Below are 22,386 nucleotides of genomic sequence, written 5' to 3' on the forward strand. Positions count from 1 at the left end.
TATGCATTTTATATAAATATTATATTATACATAGTTTTGTAAAAAAAATTTAAATATTTATTTTATTTATTTATTTAACTAATATTAGTGCGACAGAATTAAATTAGATTTTTTTTACAATTTTATAATGCTTTAGTTTCTAATAGTTTATAATAATAATAATAATCTTTAATTTTTTATATTATTAATTTAACAAAGTCAAGCAAAATAAAATTTTTAAGCAATATATTGTGTTATAATATACTGTATATATTTATTATAAGTTATAATTTATAGCAAATAAATCTCAAATAATATCAATTGGTAGGGTTTGGTTGAATTTATTTTAAATGTGTGTCTTATTTTTTTTTATTTAAATATATTTATTATTATATCCATATAAATATCGGTATATATTTTTAAGGATATAGTCATAAATATCTTGACATTTCATAATTCCCTCAGGAATTTAAAATATTTTTGACAATAAGTTTTGACTCAATTTTTTTTGGCGCTTATATTAGGTATAATAATAGATAAACTAAAGGCTCAATATCTAAATGAGGTATAATTTTTGTTTGATATATACTATTATTAATATTACTAGTAGTACTACTTTAAATAGTCTATAATTTTGTTTTTATTTGTATGAAAATTATTATAAGTAATTTTATACAAATATTTTTATAGCAAAAATGGCATCTCAAATAATATTAATATTAAAATTTTAATCAAACAAAAATATATATATTTTGATGATTTGATAATTTTATTTAGTTTGAGATAATATAATAAATAATTTGCATTATAAATTTTTTGTTTAGTTATTTAAGAATAATTTAATGTTATTAAATAAAAAAAAATTTATAACAATATATTCAAATATATTTATTATAGAGTATATTAAAAATTATATTGTTTAAACAATAACTCAAACAACAATATAAACAACAATAAAATTATAAAATATTATTTTCTGGTTTATTATCTACAGTATATGTTTTTTATATAAAGAAGATTATTGTGAAAACTATATATATATATATAAGTTATATATATACTTTATTTTATATACAAGATTATACTCTACTATGATTTATTAGACATTTAAAAGCTAAACTTTTTTTAAATAAAAATATATGAAAACCAAAAAAATGCAATTTAATTAAATTAAAAGATATTATTTTTGCATACATTTTTTCATTTGTTAAATTGCTATATTTATTGCATAATATAGTTGTATAGAAAAAAAACTAAATGCATAAATTTTGTTGTTGTTGTTGTTGTTGTTGATGACTATGACTATTGTTAAAACTATTATTATTATTATTATTATGTCAACGATAAATATCAGTAAATAAAATAACAGTAATATGAATGAATGGAAAAACACTACAAGTTTTTTTGGTGCTAATAGTTATTCACACAATATATACAGTATATAGTATATACTCTATATATTGTATATATATATACTGTATATATAGTCTATAAAATGACATTTCATTTCATTTTAAACGCTTCAAGTTTTTTTTGTGAATACTGTCTCTCCTATTGTATGACTCTTTAAATTTTGTTTAAATCTTAATCTCATTTTAATGACATTCAAAGATATTTTTGACTCTCTCTCTCTCTCTCTCTCTCTCTCTCTCTCTCTCTCTCTCTCTCTCTCTCTCTCTCTCTCTCTCTAGCATGTAATGTCTTTAAGCGAGAGAGAGAGAGAGAGAGAGAGAGAGAGAGAGAGAGAGAGAGAGAGTGAGTGAGAGTCAAGTAATTTGATGTATAAATTAAATATAAGTTCACTAGATTTTTCATATATAAATATTTTATATAAAATATATATTATATACACACACAGTTGACTACTTATTTCACTAAAAAAATATAATATTTTTTAATAAAAAAAATTAGAATTACCTTTTAGTAAAATTTAATTTTTAAAACTATTTATTTTCAATTATATTTCAATTTTTTATTATTATTAAAATAATATTTTAATACTACAGTATATGTGCTAATGAAAATATTTTTAGTTTTATTTAAAAATTATATAAATATACAATTTTCAAACTCATTTGTCATTAAGTAAATCATAAATGTTTATCATTATATATAGATTTAGTTGATCTCTCTCTCTCTCTCTCTCTCTCTCTCTCTCTCTCTCTCTCTCTCTCACTCACTCACTCACTCTCACTCTCTCTCTCTTTCTTTCTTTCTTTCTTTCTCTCTCTAAAACAGTATTTTTTGTATAAATTTGTGTTTTCAACAACACTGTATTCATATAAAAATACAGTAAAATTTTTTATTTTCATATTTTTTTTAAAGAAAATAGTGGATCATTACTATCATAGTTAAACTCAAAGAGTTGTGTGAATAAAAAACTGAAAAAAAAATTTTACTAACAATAGTGTATTTCCTTAAAGAAACAATTTTTTTGTGTTGTTGTATATAAAACTGATTAATAGATAGAAAGTTTTTATTAATATTTCAATTTTAATGATCTACGTATAAAGTCATTAAAAAATTATTATTTTTTACAATTTTCATATAAATATATATATATATCACTTAATTTATAATATTTATTCTATATTTTCTAAGAGATAACATTTTTTGACACATTAATAATAATAATGATAATAATAATAATTTACTAAATATATTATTGCTATTCATTTAATAATAATAAAAAATAATTATTATTATAGTTTAGTATACTATTGCCAACTGATGCCAATAAATCACTTTTTTTGTTTAGTAAATTAATGTGAATTAATTAATTAATACACACACATACAAACATATATATATAAGTGTATATAAGTTTTATATATAGATAATTAGAGATAAATTTTTTTATTGAATAACTATGTATAAATATTAATTATGTTATTATTATTATTATTATTATTATTATTATTATTGATATAAAAAAACATAATTCATGTTTGAAAAGTAGACAAAATTAGTCAATGAAATGTAAAAATGTTGTATTAGTATTATTATTATTATTATTTCTGTCTCTAAGCAATTGCAATAATATTATATTAATACATAATCTACTGTATAAATGTGTTGTAAATATAATGTATAACTAATATAAGTGGTTATGTTATATCCATATGTAGTGATATACTATACACTATAACTGTATATGCATTAAAAGACATTCAAAAGCAAATTAACTATCAATTTATAAGTTGATATCGACTTTTACTTATAAACAGTACGGTATGTGTATTATTACCCTTATATTTATCGATGATATGACTTATTATTTGAAGAGAAAATCTTAATTTTGTTAATAATTTTGTCGACAGCTTAACGACGACGACTGTTTGGGTTATACTATCAGATATTAATGTTAGCAAATTTTTTTTTTTGGTGGCAATAGTTTTATTTCAATACAATAAATCTAATGCCTGTCTGTCATTACTAATATCAATATTATGATTACTCCCAGAATTATATTATATATATTGATATCTAAATTTGTTGGCAATAATGTGTTTGTGAGTTGTTTTTGGTGTAAATATGAGATCTATAGCTATAGCATACAGTTTTTTCATACATACATATATATATACTGTATTATTAGACTGACCACCCAATTTACTAGTAAACCTGTATAATAGTATAAAATTATTATTTTCACCTGTATTTTCCTGTATATTAAATATTATATTCCTGTATGTTAACCTGTACTTAAATAACTATATTTTCGTATATATTTATAATATAAATTAAGAAAAATTTTAATTTAGATACTATAATTATATAAAAAGTTAAAATTATTTTATATTGAACATGAACAATTTTAGAAATATTTAAAATATTTAAACTGTATATTAAAAATACAAGCAAATTTTTACTAACAAAACTTAATTCATAGTTTTATTAATCAATTAGTTTTACATATTTTAAAACTGTATATTTTATTATACAGGTTAGCCCTCTCCTGTCACCTGTATTAGACTCTTGATTCCTGTATAATACAGGCGGCACCTGTATGGGTGGTCAGTCTATGTATTATACATACATATATCCATTCATTTATTTATTTCATATCATTTATTAGAGACGATGGTCTCTATTGGCACTCAATAATAATAATAATACTAATATGTGTGATATATTTCACTTCAGATTTTGTTGTTGTTATTCATTTGCGATATCATTTTTTTTAATCTTCACTATCTATGACTATCTATCTATTTAGGCTTTTTGCCGGCACTGGTAGACGGAACAGTTAGAGGCAATTATGGTCTGATGGATCAGGTGGCAGCTCTTCATTGGATACAAGAAAATATTGCTGAATTTGGCGGTCAGCCTAACAATGTTACCATCATTGGCCACGGCTATGGTGCTGCCTGTGCCCATCTACTCATGCTGTCACCCATGGCTAAAGGTTTGCCTATTATTATTATTATTTTTATTATTATTAAATAAATTATTTATTTATATACATTATTATCATATATTAAATATACTAACTAATTTATTTTTATTATTAATAATAATAATAATAATAATACTAATAATATTAGTATTGAAACTTATTAATAGTTTAACTGAATTAAATGAGGCAAATAAATGGGATTTATTTATATACAATATTAACATTACTATTGTTATTGCTGTTATTATTAGTAGTAGTAGTATTATTGATATCCTAATTGATCATAAAAATTAAGCATTATATATATATATATATTAAATGATTAATAATATGTCATATATTTAATAAATATGTACAGTATAATATGTTTGGGGTTATCCAGGTCTATTTTTGCGTGTAATATTGATGAGTGGTTCAGCGCTAACTCCCTGGGCTATAGCCAGAGATGCCGACCTATACGCCAAAACAATAGCCCAGGAGCTCGACTGTCCCGTTCATGTAAGTTTATTTTAATAATTTATATTTTCAACAGTTTTCACATTAAATTAGATAAATTAAATTGATTTGTATGAAAACTAAATTTTATAAATTAATAATAATTTTAATAATGCTATTTTCATAATAAGTAAATTTGTTTATTGATTAGATCTCTTTCTCTCTCTCTCTCTCTCTCTCTCTCTCTCTCTCTCTCTCTCTCTCTCTCTCTCTCTCTCTATCTCTCTATCTCTCTCTCTCTCTCTCTCACACACACACACACACACACACGAGTGACACGATTATATAAAATATAATTTTCTAACCATTTATATACAGTATACTACACTATCTCTCACTTAGCGATTAAATATATAAATATATATAAAAAAGATGTGAAACCTCTTTAGAGACTAACAAAACTATTAAAATTTAGCGTCGATTACAAAACAAATGAGACACTCATTTATTATGATAACTGCAAATAACACACACATAGACACAAACATAGACACACACACACACACTGTACTATATTTATCCCTTTTTTTAAAAACCATGGCTTCAGTTTGTCTGCTAATAAATTATTGCATATATAATATATGCCATATACAGTATATATACACTGTATATAGTATAAAACTATATATGAATAATAAAGTTTTATTTATCAGATTTTATATTGTATGTACAGTATATACATAATGCTAATATAGTGTGTGTGTGTGTGTGTGTGTGTGTGTGTAAAAATTAAATAGTATAATGTGTTATGGCATCTCTTTTTCTTTAGAGACCACATTTTGTTTTATAATTTTAATTTATTGTCACAAAACATTTATAACAACAACAGTAATACCCGTTATTTTATACTCACTTATATAAACTTTTATATAAATTGCTGACAAAAATTATAACAATTATTTTTGTATATTATTTATTTGTTCTGCGATAACAAAACTTGATAAAACTTTTATTTTATTTTGAATCAAAAAGTTTTATTTTATTTTTTATTTTTTGATGATTTAAAAATTATTTTATGAGATAAATTTATTGCCAAAAAAGTCATCCATGTTAATATTAACAACTGAAAAAAATTTATTAATTATTTTTGTAGAAATTATATGTTAATAGTTATCGTAAAAAATATATAGTTTATATACATATAGTATATATATATACAGTATATATATTTAGATCAGTGTTTTACATACATTAAACCCTATCATACATTGGTTGGGTGTTTCACAATAATACCAACAACAACAACGACTATAACAATAACAACTTATATAATACAATAGGATATCATTAATCAGATTTAATAGTGAGGACAGTTGTTATCTGTAAATATAAGACACACTGTTTTCTCTCTCTCTCTCTCTCTCTTTCTCTTATTTTTTCTGGTGTGTCTCACATGTATTGGCCCAAACATAATAAAAAACAATAGTCGGAAGTCTCTATATATATACGGTATATATATTGTAATAATAATAATCTTATGTTATTTTTTTGTTGTTACTGTAATCACTAATCACAGGCTTTAGCGCACAATATAACACAACTGTCAGCATATTATATATATATACTGTGTGTTAGTCTCTCTGGTATTTAGTATTACTTTTGTAATATCATTATTACTGTTATTATTATTATCATCTCTTTGATATCGGAAATCAATACATACATACATACAGTATTTAGAGTATAGCATTTCAATATACCAGATGATGATAACAATTTTTTTTCAATAATTAAGACATGTCTAGTGAAAAATTGCTTAAACACACCATTAGTTTAATTAAATCAATAGATATATTTGATGTTTTGTATTTTTTTTTTTTGATTGTTATTGTTTTCATTTTGTTTCCGGGTATCAACTGATAATAGGATTGAATGAAAAACGATATCATTTATTAAGTAATTAATATCTAATATCAAATTTTTGTTGTTGTTGTTATTAGTTTTGTTATCAAATATTATTTTTTGTATCCTCTATCTGTCTTAAGGATTATTATTAGCCAACAAAAATTTATGCAAAAAATTGACTATAGCTTATAGATATATACTGTATATATATATATATATATAATATAAATTATATATTGAACCTAAATATATAATTTTATATGTAATTTTTTCAGGCATTTTCATCATAGACTTCTTTTACTATATTCATATATAGTAATAAATTATATGAAAATTGGATCTTTTTTTTCTAGCATTAACTCTACACAACATTTTATCTCACATTTTAAGACCTAATTTTTTGTGTTGCCAGACCTTAACAAATAGTATAAGTAATTTTATATATAATATATTATTGGTATATATTTTTTTTTGTTATACATATATATATGCGATAAAAAACATTATTTGTCACCATTAGTGTTGTAAATAAATTGATGGTCACTTTTGTTTGTTTGCTGTAAATATATATGTTTGTTGTATAGTACTGTATATGTCAGACACTGTTTCAATCAAATGTTTGAATCCTTTTTTACACCATTTTGTTTTTATTTTTTTGAATAAAATTTATTGCCACATATTTATATTATAATAATAAAATAGTTGAACAAAATAAGATTGGGGTCAAACTCTTATTTATTTTTTTGCTTTTGAAAAAAACTCAACTTAATATTGATGAGAGAGAGAGAGAGAGAGAGAGAGAGAGAGAGTAACTATTGATTATTGTTGTTGAGATAAATTGGTTTTTATTTGTATTAATATATCAATGTTTGACAATATATTTAGCAGATTAGTTAGATAAATAAATATAAATGAACTTTAAATACATATAAATTATTTTATTTAATCATATATATATATACTGAATAATATATATATATATATATTGTATACATTTATGTAATGAAAATAATAAATTACTGAATGTAAACGAGAAATAAATTGTAACAATTATTTATAGATATTGTAATTTGTTTTATCTGTTTAACAAATAAACAACAAAACAAATATTGCATTTATTAACAATCGCTTTTACATTAAAAAAAAAGTTGATATATAAAATGGTTATTAAATATATTTATAAATAAAAAAAAACAATCAACAACAACAAAATTTTGCTCAACATAAATGTTAACATTAATTTATTTACAATAAATCTTTTTATAGTTATTTTATAGGGTATAATACAGTACTACTAGTGCCGATCTCAGCTAACTGTCCCATAAAATTTATGTCCGATTTTTTTTGTTTATTTGATTATTTGTTAGGACAACGCTGTAATGGTTGACTGTTTGCGACAGAAACGTATCGACGAGTTGTTTTCGGCCGACTATTCAGTTCCCGACCATTTGACAGCTTTCGGACCGATTATCGACGGCATTGTTGTGCCGGCAGAGCCCCGATATCTAATGCAAACCGAGTCGACCGATACGAGATCGACCATACATTTGGCCCACAGTACCGACTTATTAATTGGTGTAACGCGTGTGGAGGCGCCTCCGGTGTTCAATTCGCACGAAGAACGACACGGAATCGATGGCATCCGTAGGGATCGGATTTTGCGGACATTAATCCGAAATCTCTTTGATTTTCATCAACAGGTATTTATCAGTATTATTATTATTATTATTATCGCAATTAGTAGTAAATATATTTAGTGACAGAATATTATTGACATAATAAATCATTTATTCAATTAAATTTTAAAAAAACATTGAAATAAAAATATTTTAATTGATATTTATTTTTGTAATTTTGAAAGAAAAAAAATCAATAATTTATTCAAATGAAACTTATATTTTTCTTTTTTATTTATTTGCATTCGTATATTATATATATACAGTATATATATATATATAATAATAAAAATGACAATTTCTTTTTACTAATATATGTTTTTTTTCTTAAATATGATATTTATTTATCTCGTATATAAAACACTTTTGTTGTGTGAAGGAAAATAAAAATAAATAAAAGTTTTTTTTCATAAATTTTTTCTACTATATATATATAAAGTTTAATACTAAAAATGAAAAAAAAGTATAAAAAATAGTCAATCCTTTCATCGGGAATGCATTTAATATACTGTATATATATATATATATTATACCATTTTTTTCTTAGACATTAATCCTTTAAATTTAAAAACTTTTGATGATTTTTTTTATATTTTTATCTTTTTTTTCTCTCAATTTCTCTAAACAAAAATATATCTCAAATTTCCTTTCAAAAAGTCATATACAGTAAATGTTTCTCTGTTTTTATCAATTCAAACGTATTGTCTATAATATTATATATATACTGTATATATATATAGTAGAAAGTGTGTCATCACTTAAAACAAGAATTTTTGTCGAAATAAAAAATATATAATAATTTTGGAAAATATATAAAAATCAATTCATTTAAAACAAAACAAAAAAATGTGTCATAAAATGTATTAATTCGTGCATAAAAGTTAACGAAACAAACACTATATATTAATTCTTATGGTATTATTTATACATAAATTATATATAATATTAAAAAAATTGTTGTCAAACCTATTCAAGCATTTGATTGACTTCATGTTAAGTGAGAAAATGAAAATTCATTTCATTACTCGCTTATAATATGTTAAAAATATGACATTTTTTTTAAAAAATAAAAATAAAGTGAAAAATGTAAATTTGTTAAACATCTATAAGTCTTCATTATTATAATACAGTATTAGTATTATTAATACTTAAAATATTTGAAATAATCACATATTTTTTTCTTCAATGAGTTAACTTCCCTTATATTTATTATATGATAATACATATATAGAATATACACTTAAATTATGTATACATTATTATTGATAACAAATTTGTGCTTATTTTTACAATTTTTTTCTAAAACCTTACATTAATAACCAAATCAATCAACAAATTTTTTTGTTAGTATTCTGTTATTTATATATAAGTAAAAAATTATTGATTTATTTTATTTTATTTTTTTTGAGTTACTCATTAGCCATTCATTCGATGAAATATAGACTCAAATATATTATACAAATATCTTTGAATTTATGTTTTTTTTAGTTTTCTCTTAGTATTGTTTTTTCAAAAAATAATATTTTATAATATATTTATTAGACCTCTTTATTATAGAGCTTCGGTAATATATTTCACTTTAAAAAAACTTTTTTTTTAACCAAATATCATATACAGTATAAAACATATATATATATATTATATTATACCTCACAGTATTCACAAGTGACTATAAAAACGTGAAACAAATGGATATATTGTATATTATATTTTTTTATAAGTATTATTTTAGGTAAATATTTATGACTTATATTATATTATGCAAAATTTAAATAATACCGTACTTTTAATATGTTATATAATATTTATGAAATTATTTTTTATAATAGAGTTATCTCATATAATAATCAATAGTATCTATTATTTTAAATATTATATATATATATATATATATTAATTTTAAGTTATAGCAGTTAACATGCAAAATAATCATTTAATAATTGTTTATAATTATAATATAATTCATATTTTTTTTTCCTATAATACTGTATATAAGTTTGTAAATGTATTTATATTAAAATTTTCCGCACAATTATATAATAATTGTACAGTCAATTCACTGGTGGATAAGTCAAATGGACAGTTGAGTCAATTTGTGCCAAATCCACACCAAATAACAAAATCATTAACACAATCGGTGCCCAAAAATCGTTGACCTTTTTATTTTCTTGTGCCGATAAAGACATTTCATTTCATCAGTTAGTTTATCAGTGATTTTCATTGAATCCCTTTTGATAGTAAATCGCAAAAATCTGTTAAACTCTTTTTGCACTTAATTTATAAGTAATTATTTTTATTGATTATTTGATATATAATTTTCCAACTTATTTCCAAATGGAAACATACAACTAATATTATATTATAAAAATGATTAATTTGTCACAATTATTGCTATCTAATTGACAATATAATGTATTTATATATATATATATAAACTTTATATATAAATAGTAATAAAATTTATAATAAATTTATGCTGACTTAATTAGGTAAATATGTAAAAAATAGATATTGTTTTATTTATTAATAAATTAAATGTTATGAAAAAAATAATATTTTTTTCTGTATATAATTAATATTCATTTTGATAGACTCATAATGATATTATTTAATGTCAATTTAGATCATTTTTATCATATATATAGATAATAAAATACAGTCACACAACTTTGCGTCAAATTAAAACAAAAAAAAAATCTTAATGAATATGCAATTTATTCAAATTACTTGTAATAAGACATTTGATTAATTATATTTTTTTTTATAAAAAAAACCTAAACGCACGTCAAGTCTCTCTGGTCTACAGAAAAAAATAAAAATAAAAAATATTTTAAATATTGATTAGCGAACCAACACTGTAGTCATTCATTAATACAAATTAGTGATAAAAAAACTAAGTTTTTATTACTGCGAAATATTTTTTTCTCGCATACAATTAAACTACAATTAACTATAGGATCGTAACAAACAAATAGATGGTATGGTTTGGTTTGGTTTGGTTTGGTTAGGAAGGAGATGGATGTTCACTACTATTGTAGACAACAATTGCTATCATTATTAGTCACAATGAATAAGTTATATTTACGATATCAATACAAACATATATATATATATATATATAAAAAAGATAGACTGGAGTTAATGTACAATAATATTCAGTAAAATAATAATAATAACTACAATTTTATTATAATTGTACAATATATTTACTTTATATTAAATATATACATATATTGATATATTTATAAATAATTATACAAATGGCTATCTTATTATAACAAATAAGTCAAATAATTATCAATATATTAATTTTTACTTCAAGATTATTTGTCAATTATTTTTAGATTAATTTTCAAATAGATAGATACAATTTATTTACAGTCTAATTATATTTCCATTGATAATTGTTTATCCATTTGATAATTGCAACATTTTTTATATTAATAGTTACCTTTGTTGTTACACTGTGTGTGTGTGTGTGTGTGTGTGTATATATATGTAGTTATGTGTGTGTGTGTGTGTGTGTGTGTGTGTGTATCTACTATTGATTTTGGATTAAATCAAAATAATTGAGTTGTACATCTCCAGTGGGGAATTACATGCAAAAATTCACTATATATAAGTAAAAAGCTACTGTATATGCCATACAAATAGTATAGTAGAAATACTACACTCTGTTATTATTAGATAACTGACCAAAAAAATAACTAACCACAACATATATAAATACACACACAATTAATACATTGTTATATAAATAGTGTATCTACTTTAACTATAATACAATAGTATGGTATATTATAGCTACTGTATTAGTTTATTTTGAAATCGATATTTTATGTTAAAAATTAATTTATTATTCATAATTTACATAAATAATTAATTTCTTATTTTTTTTATCAAAATATTATGACAATTATAATATACTGCAAGTTTCATGTCATTATTAATAAATTAAATAATAAATTTCCTATTATTTTTGAAAAATTAACAATAACTAACATTATAATTATATATTTGTAAACCCTTAAAATTATTACAATTAATTGTCATTTATATACAAATATACTAAATTTATTAATTTTTAATATAAATTCATATAATAAATATTTTGCAAATAGTAAATATCTAATTATATTATATAATAGTATAAATGCTGTTTTTGAGATCAATATTTGTTGTTGTTATTGTTGAGAGCATTAATTTGTTAATATTAATAAATACGAATTATTATAGTAATGATTACTAATAAATACTAATGATTACTAACATAAGGAATATATAAATATTAATTATTTGACTATTAATATTCAATGATTCAATATTTTATACAGTCGTTTATATTTTTAGAAATTTTCTGCACTTATATATATATATACACACAATATAATCCTTCAAATACTATATATATATATATATATCAATAGATTTTTGATATATGAATTGAATTATTCATTGATTATCCAGAATAGCGATTGAATTTTATTAATCAGTCAGTCCTTATAATAGTATAGTACTGTACTCTACTATAATGTATTAGTCGTTTAGTATTGTACTGTACTGTCTGTGCCTTAAACTTGTTATCACTTATATAATATTATACTATACTATATATATATACAACTTATATAATATAAGTCATGGTCCCCAATGAGTGGGAAAAAGTTTAAATCTCGAGGACAGTGGGCATTAACCACCAGTCGTAGTAGTATTAGTCGTATTAATAGTATTAGTATAGTGGTAGTAGTATACTAGCACTGGTATATGAAATCCAGATTAATAATGTATTAATAAATGGCTGTACCATTTGAAATGACAGGCGATTTTGCTGACATTGATCAATGAGTACACGGATTGGACGCGTCCTGTGGAACATCCCATCAATTTATTGGACTCGTTGTTGGATATAATGAGCGACGCACTGGTTGTGGCACCGGTAGTCGAGACCAGTGATCTGCATTCGCGACCAGTGCTGCCCACACGACCCTATCATCGACAGTCTTCGAGTACTCGACCGCAACAATCGAGAGGCAGATCCTATTTCTATGTGTTTGTCCATCAGGTATGTGAGAGAGAGAGAGAGAGAGCTGTCATATATTTTTTTATATATATAATGATTATCATTATTATATGAAACTATTGTGTCATAATATTTACATTATAATTCACACACATATATATATACCTTACCAACTGATCTATCAGAGCGATGAGGGAACCAAATTTCATCAGCGCTTGGGCTGTTCGCACGGCGAAGAGCTGGCCTACATGTTTGGTGCACCGTTAGCTCAACATTTGACTGACAAATCGATGCCACAGTTCACACAAAACTATAGCAGAGCTGAGGTCAGCCTATCCGAGGGACTAATGGCTTATTGGATTAATTTTGTCAAATACGGGTTAGTATATACTGATAATTATAAGACATTTCTATTTATCTATGAAAGTGAATGAATCCACTAGACTACCGGTGCTGCTTAAAAGTTATCAAAGTTTGTCACAAAATAAAACTTTTAACCAAAAGTTTTGTGTTAATTATTATTATTTTTGTTTATGTTTTGTTTTTTTTAATTACAGTATATCAATGTCTACCAAATTAATAATTAAAATAATAAAAAGAAAGCAAAATAGAAATTCTATGGGTTAGACAAAGTTAGAGACTATTTGTGTTTAATTATAGATAAAATTAGAGATAACATCTGAATGCTTGATATATTGGTCTACAGTATATATATCAGTATATATATATTATAAGAAATCAATTGTTTGAATGGAAATCAATAGACATAAAAAAAAATAGTACTGAAAATAATAGTAAAAATTTTCTGTTCACTTGTGTGAAACTTAAGTGAAACAATACACGTGTGATAAACAATATATAAATGTTAGGACTCTACACATACAATCACTTTCACACACACACACACACACACCATAAAGTTAGACAATCACATAAAATTGATTGTAATACTATTTAACGGTTAACTCTAATGAATTAAAAGGTTATGCCATTGTTTGAGGACATAACATAGTATTGATATATGCAAGGATTCAAGTGTATTATATATGGCTTAGGCTTAGAGTATTAGAAATGTCATAAAAATTAATTATTATATAATATTTTCAAATCTGCTTCAAATATATTTTTTTGTACTAAATATTTATTTGCTGGTAATTATTAAATCTATTATATTTTTATTTTGAGTATTTATTAGCTTATTATGTTATGAGTTTGACTAAAAAAATTGGTTGTATTTTATCGATTGACATCCGTGACAATCTCCTTACTGTCCAATCTATGAATATTACAGATCCCATAATTGAAACAAACAAACAAACAAAACTTGATTGACTCGGAAACCCTATGATAATCACAAATAAATATATGAATCGTATTCTAGTTTTTACTTAATTTTCTGAACCTGAAAACACATTTATTCTGAGGACATACACCCCTCCTATCGACCCCTCCAACCTAACCCCCTCCCCCCCAAAAAACACTTGTGACTGTTATTTATTTGGAATTGTTATCCATTTATTTGGCACTCGATTTATATTGCAATCTATACGTTGTCTCTATTCCCGAGTCGATAGGCAAACCCTTATTGACATTCAATTCAAGTTTTACTATCACTCCAACTCTCTCTCTCTCTCTCTCTCTCTCTCTCTCTCTCTCTCTCTCTCTCTCTCTCTCTCTCTCTCTCTCTCTAACACACACACACACATACACACACACACACATACACACAATCATTCACTCACTCACTCACTCACTCACTCATGTCTTTTTCGTTAATATATATTTCAAAGTCTATAATATCTCTATTGTATGACAATTGGGAATTCAATTTAAAACAATGAACACTAAAAATAATTGACATTTGATTTAATAATGAATAACATACACACATCTACTTTATTTAATATACGATAGATATACAGTATATTGATACTGTATATACTGTATATATATAGTATAAAGTACTGTACAACAAAATTCAGTTAATTTTAAATTTTAATCAACACATTAACGCCTTAATACCTTTTTAGCACACAATAGAAAAATTTAATCAATTATTTATCGTACGTTTTTTTAAATAACAACAAAATTTTGCTAACTAAATAGCATTATTATATTAATAGCTTTAAATTGCTAAAAATAAAATATACCACACATTAAGAGGCATTGTAGTGTGTGTGTGTGTGTGTGTGTGTGTGTGTGTGTGTGTGTGTGTGTGTATTTTGGTATTATCTAACGTATAATCAAATTAATTAACTATTTTTTGGATCTTTATATAACTAGTGATCCAAATCTATGGCCGACAGAGTTGGACGCGACCGGTGACCGAACTAAGGGTCGGTTTGAAAGTGTTTTGTGGCCTCAATACGAGCCGACACAACGTAAATATTTAATGCTCGGTCAGTAAAATTATTTCATTATTATCTTTATTAATCATTTATTTATTTGTTTGTGTCAATTGAAATCAAATAATTTTAACTATAATTATTGATGACATTAATGTATGATGACATGGATTTCACTAAACTGTATATTTCGATATATACTATGATTTATAACTTGATTTCTAACAGAATATTCTCTATATATACAGTATAATACAATTTATATCAATATTACTATGAAATTTGATTTCTAAGTTAAAGACATGAATTGAATATTAATTTTTGTTAAATATTTTTACCAACATTGATACCAAACAGTATATAAATTTTTTGTTAATATTGTTTTCGCAAAAAAAAACATTTTTTAGATTAATATTTGCAATGATAAACAAAGTTATGTCACCAAAAAAATGATTATATTTTTCAAAACGACGTTTATTATGATATTAACATTAATTTAATTTTCTATTAAAAGTTTATAAGCAATTTGTTGTTAATCAAAATTGAAAGCAAATTTTTATACAATTATATTCTACAGTATATAAATAAAATACTTTATTTTTTAGCAAAATTTGATTTTTGATTTTCACTTAGTATTGTAATTTTTTTTCGTATTTGTTGTCTGTCTGTCTATCTATCTATCTTTCTATCATCCTCTTTCAATTTATATATAATTTATATTTGATGTATATATAAATGCAATTTATTAATTACATAAAAAAACATTATCATTTTTTGCCTCTTATATTTGATTTATGTGTTTTATGTGAAACACAATTTATTAAATTACTAATCAATCATTATAATTTTTGTTGCATTATTTATAACTCTATGTGCTTAGAGTTTGTGTGATGTTTGCAATTATATCAATATTTGCATAAAAGATATGCACCAAAAAAAAAATTTCGACATTCAAACAAAAAATTAAATATATGAGGTTTAGAAATGATGAAAATTAAATTAAATTTTAACATTTATTTGAACAAAATAGTATATATATATATATATTATATACTAAATGTAATAATGAAACAAATGTTTTACATTAATGTATTTTTTTATAAAAGATATATAAATTATTAATGTATATCTAATTTATATAATTTACAACAGTATATAAAAATAATTATTGATTTCTCATTTTTATTATTATTAACTTATTATTCACTTATATTCATTGATCTCACGTTTTTAGGTCTTAAACCAAAAGTGAAAGATCACTATCACAGCCATAGGCTATCGTTTTGGTTGAATCTGATACCACGTCTGCATAATGCCGGCGAAGAGCAAATCTATTTGCGCCATCACTTACTAACCGATCACGAAAATATGGCCTCTTATGACGGCATCGTTAGACAGTTGGCATTTAAATTTTTTGCACCCATACCTACCAATAAACCGGTAACCGATTTGATTGCCACTAACAACTCAATTATAAGCAAAAGTCGCAAACAATACTTAATGACGACTAGCAATGATGTCAATGTCAATGATGGAGCCGGCGATCAACTGGTCAACAATAGCCCTGTGCTTACTAATGATAAAGTCTTAGATAATAATAATAATAACCACACGATGACAGCTACAGATGTCATAGCGATGACCGATAAGATTAATTTGAATAACAAGTCCAACGACGACAACAACAACAACAATAATACCATCGCATTGACAGCTAATTACTCGACGGCATTGTTGGTGACGATAGCCATTGGATGTTCGCTATTGATATTAAATATGTTAATATTTGCCGGCGTTTACTATCAATTGGACAAAAATTCGTCGCTCAGACATAAAGACAAGAATAATAGGAACAGTATTAGTAGTAATACTTCTAATAATAATAATATCAGAAATTCCAGAGGAGTTGGTGGTGATCACCATCAGAGCTATCACTACAACGATGTTAGTTGTTATTATCGATCGTCACTTTTATAATAATAATAATATTATTATTATTATTATTATTATTACACACAGTTTTAACACCCTTTGGCTTTCACCTAACACCACACTTACCCACTCTCCCACTCATTCATTCAATTGATAGTTTTCCGTTATTTTTTCGCTAACCATTTGCTAATACCTATCTTTAGTTATTTTTTTTATCATTCCTGTGTTATTTGAGAGAAAAATCTTAACAAAAAAAATAAAAATAAATAGTTTTCATTCATTTATTCATTCAAAAGCAACAACTTTTTCAAACCATAGCTTATTAGTCTTCATCTCTCTCTCTCTCTCTCTCTCTCTCTCTCTCTCTCTCTCTCTCTCTCTCTCTCTCTCTCTCTCTCTCTCTCTCTTATTTCTTTCTATACAATACTTTTAGCCACAATATCTGCCTGTCCTCTAACCTAACTTTTACAATAGAAAATTATTCTGATAGTTGACACAGACATCATCAACACAGTCATACACACACACACCGTCTCTTTTTACACGTTTAGACATACATAAGCCCATTGTCTCAACTATAATATGACGAACAAACCCATAGACTTTCACTCATTCATTGTTGTCTATTGTTTTTAATACAATTGCCATACAATTCCCTATTATATAATCTGTTATCGTTTCACTTCACGCCTTACACTTTGGTTTACGATTCTGTGATTTTTATTTTATTTTACTTTTTTTTCTCTTTTGATTCACATTTACCACAATTTTTTACACACATTATATATTATAGACTGTATATATAAAATCTTTTTACTGCCAGTATTTTGTACTCTATTGAGACGATTTTATTTCTCAATTCAATTGTCAGTTACATTGCTATTGAAAATACGGTATCTTTTATTATATATGAGCAAAAAAAAAGTAATTTTTTCTGTTGAACTCAACCTCAATGACAAAACAATTCTCTCTCTCTCTCTCTCTCTCTCTCTCTYACACACACACACACACACACACACACACACACACACACACACACACACACACACACACACATAGCTCTTACTAGTAAAAATGATTTTTTTTCTTTAAATATATATAAAGATACAGAAGCCACAGGAGATGGTAGTGTTAGCCACACCAGAGAAGCGTCTATTAGCCCAAAAGTCGCCAAATCTTAGTCACAATCACGTGGAGATCGTAAACACCAATTTCATCACCGATATGGTGGTCGGTGGCGACCACTCGATGGATGCCAAATCATCAAACACTCATCGCTCGACGGACACCATTGTCTATAATCACAAATCGTCGTCATTTGGCCATCACTTCGAGCACTCACACCATTCGCACACACATTCATCGCCAGTGCCTTCATGTCTGTCCAATAGCGACAATAATACCGCCACGACTACCACCGCTTCGATAATTCACGTGCCTATTAGTTATGACAAGTCCTCTAATGACAACTTTGCGCCCGAAATTCGTGTCTGATTTTTATTTTAAGAGGACTGGGAATTATAGACAAAAATTTAAACTACAATTTCAATTAACCGGTAGTTTTCAAAAATTAATTTATTACAGAATTTGTATATATATATAAAAACTTATGTACATAATTATTATTTATAATAATTTATTTTGTAAATTATAAATAAAATTTAAAAAATTTATATCTATACAATGTAGTTTTTTTAAATAAAAATTAATTAACAATAATTGCTACCATATCTAATCTAAATTATCGGTAATATTTATAATTTTATAATATAGCTAAAAATATATTGAATGTTAGACTATCATTAAGATTACCGATAATAGATTAGATAAGGTTTATACAAATTTTTTGTATCTATTTTAATATACAGTATATAATCAAATTGTCGTTAAGCAGTTAGACTGTTGCACAGTATATACAAATTTTGACCAACAATTTGACCAATAATATTGTCGATTTAAATGTCATTTTTACGCAAAATTGAATCTATAATTGAATCTCAAAATAATAATAATAGAAACAAAACTTTCAATTAGTTACCGTTAAATAATTTAATTTATACATATAATTAGTAATCTAATTAATGATCAGTAAAGTTTGTCAATCACTGGATACACACACATACATGTGCTCTATGAGTTGGATTGTAATTATTCATCATTTATGATAATTGTGTTAATATATCTAAAAAATACAATTGTAATAAAAAATAGTTACCTTATAAATCAGTGATAAACCAATAAAAATATGCCATTTTTAATTTTCACAGATTGTCTCCAAGTTTAGCACTAAATATTGACAAAAAAACAAATATTATATCAATAATTTAATAATTTTTTATCAATAATTTTTTACTTATCAAAAAAACAAACAAACCTTGATAATAATTGACTATAACTATGATATTATCACTTTTATCACACAAAATACTATTTATATAACACATTACGATAAATAAACTTTTTTTTATGTTAAAAATATACTGTATATATATATATAACGATAAAATATTTTTAAACAATTGTGGGTAAATCACAGTTTTTCAACAACAAAAAAATATATATCATAAAAATTAACGGTAAGACTAGTTAATTGGTGGCAACATTTTGTTGGGATTTAATATATTTTTCGGATCAATCAATCGTTTAATATCTTTCATCATCGATATGGCCTCCGCTGGCTTTGAATAACTCAGATACCGGTTCTTCATTAGTCCCAATCCGTGTTCAGCAGATATACTGCCCTTATGTTTGGCAATGTATTCATAGAGAAACGGTTCGATTTGACTCTTGATGTCGGTGTCAAACACTTTGGATGTCATATTTAAATGAAGATTTGCTGTTATTTTTTTTATTCAGAGAGAGAAAACAATTGACAATAAATTAATAACTTTTGTAAATACAATCCATTTTTTAAAAAAAATCAAATAACACTTACAGTCGCCTATATGTCCGTAACCGCAAACTCTTAAGCATTTGGTAGTCTTTAGTCTATCTTTCATGACATTAACAATTTCGTAGAAGACATTCAACGGTAACGATATATCGTATTTATATGAATACCCGTCGACTAGAAGTCCTTCGGCTATACGTTCTCTATAGGACTTGAGTTTCTGGAATCGCTGAAGATTGTCATCACTAACATAAGTGCCGTCACTAATCAATTGTTTATCCATCAACTGTTCTATTACTTGAGCCAAACGCTTCTCCATATGTTCGCAATCATTGGCCGCGAGTTTGAACATCACATAGAATGGACTACTGTTACCATTGAGTGGATGTGTTTGCTTCAGATTAGTGACGACCGCATCCATGGCTATGTCGTCCATCATCTCGAATGTTGTCAGATATTCGGTTAAATCGCAGCGAATCTTGTGATAGATTTTTAGCAAATCGTCAAAACTATTGACCGCCACGAGAGCAACGGTTTGGTGTCGAAGTTTGAGCGGACATTGTATCGAAACTTTGGTTATCACACCCAGAGTTCCCTCTGATCCTAAACAACAAGAAGATTAAGACAACCAAACAAAACACAATTATTGCAAACATTCAAGTCTTATACTAATTATTGCAAACAAACCGATAAACAGTTGTTTAAGATCGTAACCCGTGTTGTCTTTACGCATACAACTCATTAGATCCAACAATCGGCCGTCAGGTAAGACCACTTCCACGCCTAAGACGCTGCCGTGCAATGAGCCATACCGTATGAAACGCAGTCCACCGGCATTGGTGGCCAGATTGCCGCCAATAAGACACGAACCTTTAGCTCCCAAATCGTATGGCATTATATAACCTCTTTCGTTGACATAGTCTTCGAGTGTTTGCAAAACGACACCCGATTCGGTAACCAATATTCCGGATGTTTCGTCAAACGATATTATTTGACGCATTTTGGCCATCGAAATGATAATCTCGTCATCAAACGGTACACTGCCGGCCACTAGCGACGTGTTTCCCGATTGTATTACACACGGCAACGACTGGTCGTTCAAATAAGCCATTACTTGCGACACTTGTCGGGTAGTATTGGGCTCTAACACTAACTGTGACCGACCTGTTCGCCGAACAGTTAGTAAACAATTGGTAATCAGTTATCATTGTCTATCTATCTGTGTCTGTCTGTCTGTCTGTTTGTCCATATTTGTGGTCACCTTTGTGTGTGTGCAACCAATCCGTGTTGAACGAGTCCAAGTCATCGGTCTTGACGTTTGTATCGCCCAACAGGTCGCGCATTCGGCTGATATCGTAAGCGGTTAGACTTCGGTATCTTTTGACGACTGTTGAAGTCCATTGTCGGCCGTATTTTGCGGTTATAGCCGACCACATGTTACAGTTAGTCTCTCTCTCTCTCTCTTATTGTTAGAGCTATTGTTAATAATTTCTAACTGAATGTTGAGATTATTATACAGTATTACAGTTTATAAAGACATGCTTTTACTTAATGTGTACAATAAGTGACAACTATTGTATTTTTTCAGAGACTATATTACCTCCCGGTTCTCAATAAGGTTTTCATAAATTTTTTTTTCAAAAATTTAAATATCAATTACAACAGTATAGTTAGTTAGTTAGCAGCAAATAATTAACAGCCAAAACAATTTATCAAAATTAATAATAATAATAATTTTTAAAAAAATAATAGTCAAATAAAATAATGTAAATTTTATAAATTAATATAACATTAAATTTCAAAAT

At 25.3% G+C, this 22,386-nt stretch overlaps 2 protein-coding genes across 3 annotated transcripts in view; one reads left to right on the top strand and one right to left on the bottom strand.

Moving 5' to 3' along the window:
- LOC128956211 (neuroligin-4, X-linked-like) overlaps positions 1 to 19,244 on the top strand; it is a 41,812-nt gene extending 22,568 nt beyond the window's left edge. Inside the window, exons 3-10 of one of the 2 annotated variants that reach the window (XM_054301899.1) lie at positions 4,199 to 4,387; positions 4,761 to 4,876; positions 8,086 to 8,418; positions 13,214 to 13,456; positions 13,600 to 13,793; positions 15,698 to 15,813; positions 16,994 to 17,703; positions 18,796 to 19,244. In XM_054301899.1, coding sequence (XP_054157874.1) covers positions 4,199 to 4,387; positions 4,761 to 4,876; positions 8,086 to 8,418; positions 13,214 to 13,456; positions 13,600 to 13,793; positions 15,698 to 15,813; positions 16,994 to 17,703; positions 18,796 to 19,185 — 2,291 coding nt within the window. In that variant the 3' untranslated portion in view covers positions 19,186 to 19,244. The remainder of the gene's footprint in view (positions 1 to 4,198; positions 4,388 to 4,760; positions 4,877 to 8,085; positions 8,419 to 13,213; positions 13,457 to 13,599; positions 13,794 to 15,697; positions 15,814 to 16,993; positions 17,704 to 18,795) is intronic. The other variant, XM_054301900.1, reaches the window with a different exon arrangement.
- A 976-nt stretch (positions 19,245 to 20,220) lies between these two features.
- LOC128955203 (D-2-hydroxyglutarate dehydrogenase, mitochondrial-like) lies at positions 20,221 to 22,121 on the bottom strand. Its single transcript, XM_054300848.1, has 4 exons — positions 21,843 to 22,121; positions 21,269 to 21,745; positions 20,627 to 21,184; positions 20,221 to 20,527 (listed from the first exon to the last, which is right to left on the bottom strand). Exons 1-4 carry the CDS (start codon positions 22,015 to 22,017, stop codon positions 20,274 to 20,276), a joined length of 1,464 nt encoding a protein of 487 aa, XP_054156823.1. The 5' UTR covers positions 22,018 to 22,121; the 3' UTR covers positions 20,221 to 20,273.
- Positions 22,122 to 22,386: the final 265 nt, after the last annotated feature.

Source organism: Oppia nitens, unplaced genomic scaffold (genome assembly GCF_028296485.1).
Source record: "Oppia nitens isolate AA-2021 unplaced genomic scaffold, nextdenovo-longstitch-racon4-pilon3 scaffold2_pilon_pilon_pilon, whole genome shotgun sequence".
NCBI lineage: Eukaryota > Metazoa > Arthropoda > Arachnida > Sarcoptiformes > Oppiidae > Oppia > Oppia nitens.

Excerpts from the sequence above, each read along its gene's own strand:
- LOC128955203 (XM_054300848.1), bottom strand. The coding sequence starts at position 22,017 with ATGTGGTCGGCTATAACCGCAAAATACGGCCGACAATGGACTTCAACA. Across the intron at positions 21,746-21,842 it reads TTGGTTGCACACACACAAAG|GTCGGTCACAGTTAGTGTTA; the intron begins GTGACCACAAAT and ends TTCGGCGAACAG. Across the intron at positions 20,528-20,626 it reads TTACGGACATATAGGCGACT|CAAATCTTCATTTAAATATG; the intron begins GTAAGTGTTATT and ends AAAAAATAACAG.